The sequence below is a fragment of the Prunus persica genome, chromosome G5 (assembly GCF_000346465.2).
Source record: "Prunus persica cultivar Lovell chromosome G5, Prunus_persica_NCBIv2, whole genome shotgun sequence".
NCBI lineage: Eukaryota > Viridiplantae > Streptophyta > Magnoliopsida > Rosales > Rosaceae > Prunus > Prunus persica.
The window spans coordinates 13,183,013-13,197,069 of record NC_034013.1 but is presented as its reverse complement, the minus strand read 5'-3'; the positions used below and the strand labels follow the sequence as shown (position 1 = coordinate 13,197,069).

Here is a 14,057-nt window from a genome sequence, read left to right as displayed (position 1 = left end):
CAAATTTTAGCTCTCTAAACTTGCACAATTGATACTTTATCGCCTCTCGGGACGTATATCTTAATTTTAATTATTCATTTTTTGAAATAACAATAACTTTTTTTGAGAATTGGAAGGTATAACGAGTAGTTCTGTGCCATATCATTCAATGAAGATTCCTTTTACTTTAAGGTTCCAAATAAGAAGGGGTCTGAATTTATCTGATGATAATCATATAGTTGATAAATTTTTGCACTCATTTTAAGATTAACCTTTGAACCATTCGATTAATATCCAACGGTGGGTGACCACAATCTCTTGGACTCCTGTAGTCCAAGAGATCGGGACCGTTGCTTTATATATACTCTGTCTTTTACTCTATATATATATCAGTCCCGATCTCTTGGACCACAGGAGTCTAAGAGATTGTGGTCACCCACCGTTGGATATTAATCGAATGGTTGAAAAAAAAATTTTAAAATAAGTGCAAAAGTGAGTGAACCGTTGAATTTACATCTAACGGTGAGTGACCACAAATTTCTTGGACTCCTGTAGTCCAAGAGATCAGGACTGATATATATATATAGATCTAGATAAAGAAAAATGATTAATTTTTCACATTCAAATGTTAGTATTTAGTCATATTATATGGTTACTATTTATAATATTCCTGATATTATGATCGAAATATTGATTTAGATTCAGAACTAAACTTTAAATTTATATCTCATAATTCATGTGCATAGTATTAGATTGACAATATTGATGAAACGTATCGAAGTAACATTGATTGACATTTAAACCATACAAAATTGAAGCAACATTATATGACTGGATCTGGATTGCCAAAAATAAAGGCCAGTAATGTTAGCCAAGAAAGAAACTAAGAAGTGTTAATAATATCGCTGACCAAAAAAAAAAAAAAAAAGGGCACCCGTCCTTTATTGTTCCATTTGTGCAGTGCAGATACGGATTGGATTGTCGTGTACATTATTGTCACATGTATCATTATGCATGTGCTCCTCCTGTGGGACCCACCCAGCTCCGTTTATTTGTGCCTACTCGTTAAAATGTTATCCACGTGTCATACCCAAGGTGGAGTTTGTTTAAATAATCCATTTTTGGTTGTTAGATAGAGCTATTGCCTATTGGGCGAAGAAATGAAGAATTATCTATATATATAAAGCAAAAGGCAGAGAATGGTGAAACATTCAAAATACCAGAAAATGCCCTTGGTTAATGCAAACATTAAAAATTCAAATTATTAATTAAATGAGGATAATATGGTAAATTCACACTTTTTCATATTTAAAAAAATTAAAAGAAAAAGAAAAAGCAGATAATAGATCCTATTTTTATGGAACACAACTACCCATTATCTTTTTTAATTCTAAAATAAATTTACTTATTTTTTTTAAAAAAAACCTCTCGCAAGCGGAAGCGCGTGCAGAGAGGCTAGTAAAAAATAAAAGAAAACCTTGTCAGTCAGGGAAATAATAATTAGAAAAATCATATTTGCTAGCCTGCCAGTATATTTTTTCTGGTTTTTATTTATTTATCCTTGTTTTAATAATTCAAATTTCTCAATTTTCAATATCACTTGTGTAAAAATAAATTATAAAAAAATAGAACCAAAGTTATCACATTATAACGAAGGAGACTGAGCCAAGTAGTCTAGTAAGTGAGACCCTTAAAAGGATTGCGTATCACATTAAAATTGTAGAAAATTTTCAATTTCATTGAGCAATATAATTGAAAATTAAGGGCCTATTTGATAACCATTTCAATTTTTATTTATAGTTTTTATTTTTGTACTAGAGTAGAGGAAAAAGTAGGAAATGGAAGTGAGAATCAGAATGAATATGAGATTGAAAGGGAAAATGAGAGGGAAGAATAACAAAAATAAAAACAAAAACTAAAGATAGGAATTTATTTCAAATTATTTTTATTTTCAAGATTTTATTCTCACTCTCATTTTTTTCCATACTCTAAAACAAAAAACAAAAAATAAAAATAAAAAAATTATGAAACGGATCATAAGATTATCCTCTTTATTTTCTTATTACAATTGTTTGGGTTATCTGGCACACAAGTCCTTTTGGTATGCCAATATCTGTGATGTTACTTCCCAACCTCGGTTAAGGACGTGACACCTTGATATTCTCGAAATATGGGGAATATTGGCTTTTTTGAATAAAAATTTCGTTCATGATTATGACTTTGATTCTATTTTTCTTGTACCACACATTTTTCTCTATAGTTTTAGTATATTTTATGCAAAACTTATTAATAATCTTCCCTTTACAAGTGAGAATAAAGGTGAATAATGAGATTGGAATTGAGAGGCTTTTAAATAAATAAATAAATAAATATGTATTAATAAATACAGTTTCGATTTTTTGGACTATAAGGGTTTAAGAGATTGTGGTCACTCATCGTTAGATGCAACATCCAACGGTTCAAAAAAGTTTCTAAAAAGAAGTGCAAAAGTGAGTGAACCGTTAAATTTACATCTAACGGTGAGTGATCATAAATCTCTTGAACCCCTGTAGTCCAAGTAAACTCGCGTCATCGATGTTGGAAAGGTGATTTTATATAAGCTAACCATTTTAAGATTTTAATTTTAATTTTAATTTTTTTATATTTAAAAAAAAAAACTTACTGTAGTTTTAAGGCAAATTGAAAGCAAAAGTAAAAGTAGAAAAAACAATATGACCTTTTTTTAACTTTAAAAATGAATAAGTGAAAAAAGAAGAAAAAAAGTGTGGAGTGTTGGGGCACGAAATCATATACTCATTCATAGCTCTGAATTTTTTATTTTATTATTTTATTTTATTTTTGAAGCAGCTTTCGAACTGGTTCGAGGACACGTGGCTGCGCATTCTAAATGCCGGTCCCTCCCAGGTTGACAATCACTTGGTCTTTCATTCGGCTCGGCTCGGCTGACTTAGAGTATGCAGCCATTATGTTGTGACACTTGTTTTTTTATATATTATTTTTTAAACAATAATACTAGCAGATAATTTATTTTATTTGTTGGATGGATGAGGATGGGACTAGGTTTGATCATGATTAAAAGCTCAAGTTGGATACAAGGTGTGAAAAATCACATTAAGGCTTTTAAATGTAGGGTCCAACTTTGTCCCTTACATTCTTCCCTCATCTTCAAGGACAAATTTTTTTTCATATTTATCTTCGTTTTGTTATGATTTTCCTCTAACTATCATAGGCAGCTGCTTTTTAGGGTTGAATCTCCAACTGCATTTTGGCATCAAATCTCCACCACCATCTTTTTTACGGTTTCTTTAAGTTTGAAATAAATTAAAGAGACTCTTTAGGTTCTCTGTATAGTTTTCACCTCTCATTTTGTAAGAGCTTTTCACCTCTTCTTGTGAGAGTTTTTCATCTCTCATTGTGAGAGTTTTTTTGGTATTATCATAGCTTAGTTTTTTCAAGCTTTATCTTATTTTAATTATTATGAGCTTGCAATCTTAGTTAGGATGTCTATGCCATAATTTCTTCGATCTTGCGTGATCATTAGTGAATGGGCACCAAATTGTCTTAATTTTTATGTTTGATCGCTTCGTTATTATAATGGTCATTTGTGGCTAGTTTGTATTGATCTTTTATAACTAGTGACTTGTTTAGCTGAATTATGAATGTAATACTATAATTTCTCAAAAAGAAAAGAAGAAAAAAAAAAAGGAAATTGCAGCTGTTAATCACAATTTACACCCTCAAATGTAGCTAAACTACAATGGCACTATAAAAGTAATAAGCAATATAAAAGGAAAAAGACAAAAAGAGGCAGAAAATAAATGATTGGCATTAGGCCATGTGATTAGGTTAGTATTTGTCAAAAAAAGTAAACATTGATTGGCTGCTAATCTGTATTTTTGTCGATAAAGATAAGGAGCATTGTGACATGCACAGCAAATGCTATTATTCTTGGAGTAATTGTAGACAAAACTTAGGATAATTTTAAAAATATTTATATTTTTGCAATAAATACGTAGGACAGCTTATTAGGTGAGTTTTGCAATTGTTCTTGAAATCAAAACATTTCGTACACGACACCTCACCTCGAGCTATCCGAAGGAGAGATTAGAGAAGAGAGAAGAATATTATGCCATTTTTTTTCTTTCTTTCTTATGAAACTTTCCAAACAAACATTAACAAATCAAGCCAAAACTCGTCATGTTGTTTGACTACCTAGTAGTATAGTAGAAAATAACCTTAGGCTTCAACATGAAGAGGAATGTGATTGGCTACTTGTTCATATGGTCATACTTTCAACTTCACTAATATTAGCTTATGTAGTAGAGCATTGACAAATGTTGGACTTGAAGTTGCATTCTTACCATCCATGAAAGAAGAACCTTACATTCTTTATAAAAAAAATTGTAATATTCGTGCTTTAAACTCCATTTACATAAGTCCAAGCATGACACCGAAGTAATAATTAATCTTCATACCTATGTTATCCGCTTTTTAGTTACGAAGTCCTAATTGTAGTGGCAACAACCATTTATTTCTAGTTAATGCATCTTCAAACTGTTAAATAACTTATTCACCATGCACTGACTTGATCATATAATCGTACTTTAAACTCTATTTACATAACTCATGGCATGATAACGTGGCCTCTGATTGAGTACTAGCTCTCGTACCGGAGTACGCTCGTTCATGTATGGTACAAACACATCCATAAAAGAAAAATCAGACAAGTTTGAAGATAAAATGTGGTTAAGTTAAACCAAGGGGAAACAATATTTCCAACAAATACAAATGCCCCAAAACAGTATAGGGATATAATTATTAAAACAAAGAAAAAGAAGCCAAGCCGGCAAAGCCAAGTAGATAGGGAAGTAGTATCCAAGTACCCGAGTAAAGTGGATGTGGAAACGGGTCGGGCAAGAAGGTCAAAACTCAAAACTCAGAACTCAAAACTCAAAAATCAAAACAAATTGAAAGGTCAGTGGTGGTTGAGAAAGAAAGAAGAAAAGACTGTGACGGGTTTTTTTTGTCCTTCTCCAGTCCAAGCCAACCCCACTCTGGCACTCCACCGAATTTAAAGGGCCTCGTGTGTGTAGGATTTTTGCTTCTCCTCCTCCTCCTCCTCCTCTTCCCTGTTTTATTGAGTTTTGAGTTGTTCAAGTTTGTGTTTCCATTTTCGTTCACAAAATTTTATCCACAGCACACAACACACAAAGAAACCCGCGCCCCATTTCTTTTTCTCTTTTGTCCTTGTCTTCTTCTTCTTCCTCTTTTTTCCTTTTCTTTTCTTTTTTATTTCAAACCAACAAAAGCCAGCCAACCAACTAAACATCTCTCTCTTTCTCTCTCTCTCTGACGCTCTCAGATTAAACAAATCACAAAAACAGCTTCCTCTATATATTCTTTCTCTACAGTACTGACCCACCAGCAGGACCCCTCTCTCTCGCCGGAATTCCCCTCCTTTTTCTCATTTTCCGGCTCCAACTCTGTTTTTTTTATATACAAAAATCATCTCTTTCGTTATTTTTTTGAAAAAAAAGGTTAGGTAGAAGCAACCCAGAAAAAAAGAAGAAGAGAATTTTGGATTTTTGTTTTGATATTCTCTCTCTAGTTTTGTGGCGAGTGATAACTTGCAATGCTGCAAAAGGAGAAGGCGGTTCAGATGCAGATATGCTGAGATCCATTGCGGTGTCATAAGTTTCATATATTTTTTTTTGGATCTTTCTCTGAGTCTTCTGAATTATTGAGCTGAATTTTGGACATGGTGGTCAATTATGTTGATGAGCCTTCTCTTGTACTAGGTCAGACCTTGTTCTTATTTTTGTGTGTGTAAATTTTATCATTTTTTGGGTGATGATTTGTTGTTTAATTTCCTTTCCTCTGTAAATTTTGAAACTTTGAGTTCATTTTTATCGACTTTCTTAAAATTTTCAAGGGTTAAGCTTCCACTACTTGCATGTTCTTCTTTGATCTTTTGCTCTTAACCTCGTACTATTTTGAAGGGTTAAGTTTCAATTCTGATGCATTTTAGGTTGCTTAGGAACTTTGGAAAACAAAATGATTAAGTTTGATTTTGTTTCCCTACCTTTTCTCTACAACCAAATGGGGCAATTGTGTTTGGTTGTTGGTAGGTAAACAAACATTTTCACTTTCCTACTATTTTACCATTTCTATTATCTCTCTCAGCCTCTTAGGTTGTAACTTAACACACACAGAGACACCAAAAAGCAAAATTAACAAAAATCTTCAACATTTTCCAATTGGAGAGCCTGATGAGTAACCTTTAAAGCTTTATATGAATTGATTTGTATTTTCTTTGAAATTTCTAAATGCACTTCTTCTCAATTTTGCTGTAGAATTTTATGTATGGTTGTGTAATATCTGAAGTGGATCATCTTTATTTTTAAATGCCCTTCTCAATTTTTCTTTAGAATTTTGTGTATGGTTGTGTAATATCTGGAGTGGATCATCTTTATTTTTTTAATTTTTGTTATTCACATTAATTTTCAGGCAAGGAGCCATGTAACATAGACAGATTCAGCAAGTGAGAAAATTTGAGCTCTTACAATTTTTTTTTTTTTGGTTTGGTAATCTTTTTCTGGTTTCTGAGTGCTGCACGATGCCATTTGAAATAATGGATCAAAGGGGTGTATCTGTCTCTTCCCACTTCTTTGATGAAATTCCTTTTCCTTCTGAGGTACTTATTGTCTTTTTAAAATGAAAATGTTCTAATTTTAGTATTTCGTGAAGTTTCGATGGATATATGGCACTGGTGTTTAGGTGCCTGTAAGGCTTTCATACCCTGTTTAACTCTATCATAAATTTTTAGTCCCTTTTTAGCACATCATACCTTTTTTCAGTTGTTATTTCTATTTACCGATTTGCCAAATTTGATGCACTAGAGACAAGTTGGATTTCAGAAGCTGAAAACCATGCCTGATTACCAAGGTGAGCATTAGTACATTTTCCCGATACAGTCTATCAGCTAATAAGTCGTAGTGGGTTATAGAAGTTATACAACATTACCAGTTGAAAGATTTTCCCAACCAAACAGACGGCCCTAACTTAATGACAACTGTCGGGACGTGTGGTGTGGTAGTAAGTTCACGTGCTTCTCTCGCTTGATACTTGGGTCTGAGTCGCCACACTGGTGGTATATTGCCTTGCAAAGAGGGAAAATAACATAAATAGTTGTCATGATAAAGTAATTTCAAACATTTAGAAGTATTTTGCATTCATTTTGGTCAAACATATGACAATTGGCTGTCCCAATTCCCAACTTTGTAATAAAAGTTCTTATTGCTCTATAAAGTAATCGGTTTTATGCTCTAATCTCAGAAGCGTTTAAATTGAAATTGAGAATTAACTTGATCCATCTTGTAGAAAATAAATGTTAGCTTGTCTGCCAGAAGTTTTGAATGCTAACCTTTTTATGGAAACTGTAATTTTGTCTTGATTCAACAGACTATACCCTTCCCCTATGGGCATACTCTAAATTTGAACAGATAAATTCTATGCTAAAAAAGGCTGCGCGATAACTTTTACTACCCTCTTGTGTAAATTTTGTCCTTCAGTGGGAGTGGATGGAACGGTAGCCACACCTGGCAGCATGTTCAGTCATTCTTTACCCTCAAGAAAGCTTTTACCAATTGGGGCACAATCAGCAGATTACTTGGATATGCCACAATCCAATCTGGCTGGGGAACAAACAGAAAGGCTAAGCATTGGCGGAGTTGCCAACATCTCCAAGGCCTCGTGGAAACCTATGGATCACCAACCAAAATTGTGGTCAGACTTGTCCACAAAGCCAACACCTTATAGCTCGGCTGGCAGCAAAACTGTTCTTCATGGCGCCGAGCATGAAAGTAGTCTGTTCTCAAGTTCGTTGTCTGAAATTTTTAGTAGAAAGTGTAAGCTTTCCTTTTAAATTATATTAAATGTTTCCTCATATGTTGCTTGTGGTTAATAATATTACCTTCTATATTTCTCAAATCAGCTACGTCTGTTGACTAGACACTCTTTAGTTTCGTTGGTAGATATAAAAATTTGCAGTTCTATCATTCCTTAACAAGCATGCAAAAGAAGCTGCAAACTTTAATTTTCTCACAAAAAGATTTTCTTCAATTTCATGTCTAACAAGTTCTAATCTCGAACTTTATCTTGCATAAAATTACCGCATTTCAATTAACTCGGCCCAGAATCTTTCTAAAACCTATTTTTGTCCATGCATAAGACACGTTCTAGTTTGTTTTCTACTTCTGTGTACTAATATTTAATCAGTTACATTTGCATTTGTTGGAATTAAGTCTTTGTTGAGTTGAATTAAGCTGACTATATTTTCCTTGATACTACTTGATTGATGTATAACTCTGTGCATTTTCCACAAATGTGCATATTTATTAACTTAACATCTCCTCTTTTGTTTTGTTTTGTTTTGCTTTCTTTAATATGCAGTGAGATTACTAAAGAATGATTTAATACCTCATCAAGCTACTAATAATGTTGCTTCCCGACATGAGGAAGAACCCTTTGAATCTCTTGAAGAAATTGAGGCACAAACGATTGGGAATCTCCTTCCTGATGAAAATGACTTGTTTTCCGGCGTGATAGATGGGCTGGGTTATAATACTCATGCTATTATTGGTGATGGATTTGAAGATTTTGATCTCTTTAGCAGTGGTGGTGGCATGGAACTAGAAGGAGAAATCTGTGCAGGACTCTCTGATTCTGATTTTAGTGGGGGAGTTTCCAATGGTCTAGGGGGTTGTAATGGCTCAATTGTGGGTGAACACCCTAATGGTGAACACCCTTCTAGAACACTTTTTGTCCGGAATATTAATAGCAATGTTGAAGATTTGGAGTTGAAGTCTCTTTTTGAGGTGGTTATAACCTCCTTTATAAGTTTTTTTTTCTTCTTTATTTTCTTTGTTTTAAAATTTCTATTTGCAAGTGCATGCAAGCCAGTTGAAGTAGTTTACCTTGCTAGTTAAATTGACAATTGTATTTTGTTCTGTTAGCGATTTGGAGATATCCGGGCACTTTACACAGCCTGCAAACATCGTGGGTTTGTTATGATTTCTTATTATGATATAAGGGCAGCCCAAAATGCACTAAGAGCACTTCAAAGTAAGCCACTGAGGCGTAGGAAGCTTGACATACATTTTTCGATACCTAAGGTATGGTGGTCACTTGTTATTCACTGTTTTTGTATGCGCTAGATTCACCGCCTTTTTCTTCCCCATTCTTGTTTATACATTATCATGTTGCTTTGTTCCTTCATGCTTTTGTACATGCCAATATGTCAGGACAATCCTTCTGATAAAGATATTAACCAAGGAACGCTGGTGTTATTCAACCTCGATTCTTCTGTTTCTAATGATGAGCTTTCTAAAACTTTTGGATCTTATGGAGAAATTAAAGAAGTAAGTCATTCAAATTGTTCAAGTTTTTCCTTCTATTATTTTGCTTTGCTTCTAAGAGGATGAAAGAACTTTCCATATGATGTGGTTGCTATTTTTTGTTTCTAGATCCGTGAGACTCCACACAAGCCTCATAACAAGTTCATAGAATTTTATGATGTTAGAGCTGCAGAAGTTGCTCTTCATGCGTTGAATAGGAGTGAAATTGGTGGGAAGCAGATCAAGCTTGAACCAAGCCGTCCAGGGGGTGTAAGGAGGGGGTACTGATAATTTACTCTTCCTATTGATTATCTATAGCTCTCATTAAAAAGGAGTCCTTGTTAGATTCTGAGGGGGATTGTGACTTTCTATAAATTCTCTTCTTTGTGGGGTTTTGATCTTAAAAGAGGCAATTTTTGGCTTTATTGCCTAATGTATTGATATTCTCCTGGATGTTCTCTTAGCATGTTACTGTTCCATTTTACTTGTTCATTGTATCCCGCTTTAATTTGAAATTCTTAAATTTCTCCTTTGTAAGAAAAAAACATTCCTTTTGCAGTTTGGTTCAAGTTTCTGAGCAGGAGCAAGATGAATATAAATTTGGTCATAGCCCGAGTGAATCTTTATCAACAGGATGCAAGGGTATGAATCTGCTTGTTAAGAATTCTTGCTTCAATTTGTGTGTATCTTTTTATAAAAAATTTACCTTGCTTTTATTACAGCGATGCTTCGTCCCGGAATGGTTGAATCAAGCTGCATGGTTAATGGATCTAACCTGGGCTTACATTCTGCAGTCCGATCACCTGTGAGCGCATTAATTGAAAACGCATTACTTCATCCGAGTTCAAGTGTTCCAGATACCTTGCCCTCTCCGGCGACAGTTGCGTCTGCAGGGAGAAAATTTAGCCTTTGTGAGCCCGATCACTCTCTGGATGACGTGAAGTTTGGTAACCAGTGCATTCCCAGTTTACATCCTCATTCCTTGCCTGAGTATCATGACATAGCCCATGGTATTCCGTGCAACTCTTCTGGTGCTATTGCAAACATGACTGGCAATGTGGGCCTTAGAATGTCAGAAGGAACAGACAGAAGGCCCACTTGTGGAGTCAATGCAAATGGTCACCTAATGGAACTGAATGGAGGAGGTACATTCATTATATTACTTTATGTCTTTCTTTAGTAGAGTTCTAATGGACAGATAATTTGTACAGCAGGCTAATGCGTCTCAATGCATCCTAGTCATCCTTATATGATTTAACGACTGAGATGATTTTATTGAAGGACCTTACCAGAGAATTTTTGTTTTATCTAGTATGTAGTACGTGTTGCAATGTTTGATATCTGAAACATAACTTTGTTGAATTTGCTAATTGTTTTCTCCTTTCTTCCTAGCCTATCCCCCCCTTATCCTTTCTCAGAGTAAATTTTGGTTCTATATTTGGTTCCCGTTTTAGCACCCAGCATTTTGCACTCCTAGATTTCTACAGTATTAGTCGTACTTTTTTTTAGTTTTCCTGGGCTGTAAAGAGGAATAATGCAAAGAGGGTGGACCCATCACTTCTTACATCTCTGCTTCTTTTGTTTTATTGTGTGCTATCTGTTTCTCTTATTTTTACATTATATTGTTCATGTTAAACTAGATAGGGGATGTAGGAATCATATTAGTGTTACTGATTGAGTGGTGGCTCTCATAGTGCCTTTCTGTGGTCCTTGTTTCCATATAGTTTAGATGAAGTCTAGAGTTTGTCTCTTATCATCACTAACTCAGTGTACCTTTATTTCATTGCATTTTGGATTGAGGTTAATGACATGTTTAAATCTAGTCACTATTCTGGTGAATTTGTTGTTTACAAGTCTATTCTCATACAGCTTTTGGATCTCCTGGAAATGGGAGCTGCCCTGTTCATGCACATCCTTATTTGTGGAATAACTCCAACTCATACCAGAAGCATCCTTCAAGTCCCATGATGTGGCAGAATTCACCATCATTTACCAATGGTCCTAATGCACATCGCTTTCCACAAATGCCTGGATTCCACAGAACACCACCTCATATGCTGAACAGTACATCACCTGTGCAGCACCATGTAGGATCAGCTCCGGCTGTTAACCCTTCCCTTTGGGAAAGGCACGCCTATTCAGGGGAGTCTCCTGACACTTCTAGTCTTCACTTGGGTTCTCTTGGCATTGCACATTTTCCCAGCAGTCCCCAGATGCATCCTATGGAAATTCCTTCACACAACATATTTTCTCTTGTTGGTGGAAATTTCTTGGATATGACTACAAGTGCCCGGCAACGCTCTTCACAGGAGATCTGCCACATGTTTCCTGGAAGGAATTCGATGAGTTCAATGCCTACCTCTTTTGATTCTCCGAACGAACGTGTTAGACACCTATCTCACCGAAGAAATGAAGCAAATTCTAACATTGCTGATAAGAGACAATATGAGCTTGATATTGAACGTATATTGCGCGGGGAAGACAGAAGAACCACATTGATGATAAAGAACATTCCCAACAAGTATGTATATCATTTACTCTATACTCAACCTGCCATCTTTTCTTTTTACTCTATACTCAACATGCTGGAAGATTTTTCTGGATGAACATTTTCCCATTCTTGCTTTTGTGCTTCCAGTATCTGTTCACATCTCATTTGTCCATCCGGAGTTGTCTTATCGCTTTTTTGGGCTGCCCTTGATTGTCTGCTTGGGAAAGACTAGTTATACATACAGGATGTCATATGTGGAAAAATATTAGGTAGTTGGATGTCCTTGGGTCTTGATAATCTTATGTGATCATGTTCATTTGTAATGTTATAGCATATCTGAAAGATGTGGTTAATGCCAAATTGCAGTCGACCGTTATTATATTGAAAATCATAAGAAGTCAACCTAACATGGTAGCTTCATTACCTTTCAATTTCATAAGATACTAACCCTACTACCATATTAAGTAGGCATTAACTGTAGCACTTACTACTTGGTTAGTGCTTAACATAATTGCATAAAATTGAGAAAGAAAGAAAATGACGATCTGTCTATAACTTAAAGTGCAACAGCACAGTCCAAAAGTACCTGCTACAGTACTATGATAACCATGCATTCTTGAAACTGCAATAATCATATTTTTGTATAAATTGCTATCTAGTTGTACATAGTAATTTTCCTGATTTGCTAAACTAATTAAATGATTGTTACAGGTATACTTCAAAGATGCTTCTTGCTGCAATTGATGAGCAGTGTCGAGGAATTTATGACTTTCTTTATTTGCCAATTGACTTCAAGGCAAGGAAATTGTATAGTATATCATCTTTCATTGGGTAGAGACCATATGTTTTTCTAATTCAAATTTTGCGTGTCTACCTTTCACAGAACAAATGCAATGTGGGATATGCATTCATCAACATGGTTGATCCTCATCAGATTGTTCCCTTCTTTAAGGTTTGCCAGACTTAGATGTGTCATTTACTTGCCGAAAAAAGTCATCTGCTGTGTGACATTTTCCTTTGTTTTGGATTTTTCATTGCACTAGCAAGTGACAGTATATTACTTCTTTTGCAGGCATTCAATGGTAAAAAATGGGAGAAGTTTAACAGTGAAAAGGTGGCATCACTTGCATATGCTCGTATTCAGGGGAAATCTGCTCTTATTGCCCATTTCCAGAATTCAAGTTTGATGAACGAAGACAAACGCTGTCGTCCCATTCTCTTTCACACAGAGGGTCCAAATGCTGGGGATCCAGTAAGATATCATGAGATGAACTGTCCAGACTCTGAAATTCCCCCTTCCTTACATGTACTCCATGACTGACCCCCTCCTTTTCCTTCTCTCTGTAGGAACCCTTCCCCATGGGTACCAACATCCGATCAAGACCAGGAAAGCCTCGAACGGCTGGCTATGAGGATAATCATAATCAAGGGAGTCCTTCTGCAAACGGAGAGGAAAGTTCCAAGGTCCTCGGACTTGGTGGCAGTTTCAATTCTTCAAAGGAATCTGATTGAAAGACTTGGTCTACCCAGGTTACTAACCAATTGAACCTAATATTGGAGGACAACTAAAACCATTCCAATTCTCTACATCAGGGGTGGTCTATTGACTTCATTTTTGACTACAGAGGAGTTGCTTCTATGAGGTTTTGGGTTACCTAGACCAAGAGAGTTACTTCACAACATTTTCTATTTCTCTGATGTTTCATATTAAAGCCAACACAGAGACTGGCTTGATAACCTTAAAATTTTGGAGTCTTTGTTTGTGAACGATATCTCAGTGTATAGGCACTCACAGAACATTGTGCGAAGATTACCTTGTCTCTTTTTTTCCCCCTACCCATCTGGGCCCTTTTTCTGGTTGGCCAAGGGTATAGACCCTCAGCACATTTGAGTGTTCTTCCAGTTGCAATTTTTGAAATGCTAATATGAATTGGATGCTAATGCCCTCGGTCTCTTGTATCTTTTTTGGCCTAATGTTATATCTTGTAGCTTGATAGGATATTTTTTGACCCCTAGAGACAAAAAAAAAAAAAAAAGGGAGAATAAATCCTATTTATTTTATTCTTTTAACAAATGAGTATTTCTTATTCAATAGTTAATCAATATTGTCAATGATACCCTAATATCTAAAACCATAAATTTTAGATAGCTGACCATCATTTATCGTATTATCAAATTGCCAGTGAGGATGG

General features: G+C 35.2%; 1 protein-coding gene across 4 annotated transcripts; it reads left to right on the top strand.

Annotated features, from left to right (window-relative positions):
* Positions 4,985-13,824, top strand: LOC18778038 (protein MEI2-like 1). Of its 4 annotated transcripts, XM_020563428.1 has the most exons (15): positions 4,985-5,777; positions 6,487-6,673; positions 6,879-6,924; positions 7,551-7,886; positions 8,431-8,855; positions 8,994-9,152; positions 9,282-9,398; positions 9,504-9,655; positions 9,934-10,016; positions 10,097-10,519; positions 11,244-11,895; positions 12,577-12,661; positions 12,749-12,817; positions 12,938-13,117; positions 13,213-13,824. In XM_020563428.1, the coding sequence occupies exons 2-15, from the start codon at positions 6,596-6,598 to the stop codon at positions 13,375-13,377; spliced, it is 2,970 nt and encodes a 989-aa protein (XP_020419017.1). In that variant the 5' UTR covers positions 4,985-5,777; positions 6,487-6,595; the 3' UTR covers positions 13,378-13,824. The 4 variants fall into 4 exon arrangements, with proteins under 4 accessions (XP_020419017.1, XP_020419019.1, XP_007210388.1 ...); XM_020563430.1 differs by lacking the exon at positions 6,487-6,673 and having other exon boundaries at positions 4,989-5,777; XM_007210326.2 differs by lacking the exon at positions 6,879-6,924 and having other exon boundaries at positions 4,989-5,777.

Coding starts and splice junctions, on each gene's coding strand:
- LOC18778038 (XM_020563428.1), top strand. CDS start 6,596: ATGCCATTTGAAATAATGGATCAAAGGGGTGTATCTGTCTCTTCCCAC. Junction 6,674..6,878: donor AAATTCCTTTTCCTTCTGAG/GTACTTATTGTC, acceptor TTGATGCACTAG/AGACAAGTTGGATTTCAGAA. Junction 12,818..12,937: donor AGATTGTTCCCTTCTTTAAG/GTTTGCCAGACT, acceptor CTTCTTTTGCAG/GCATTCAATGGTAAAAAATG.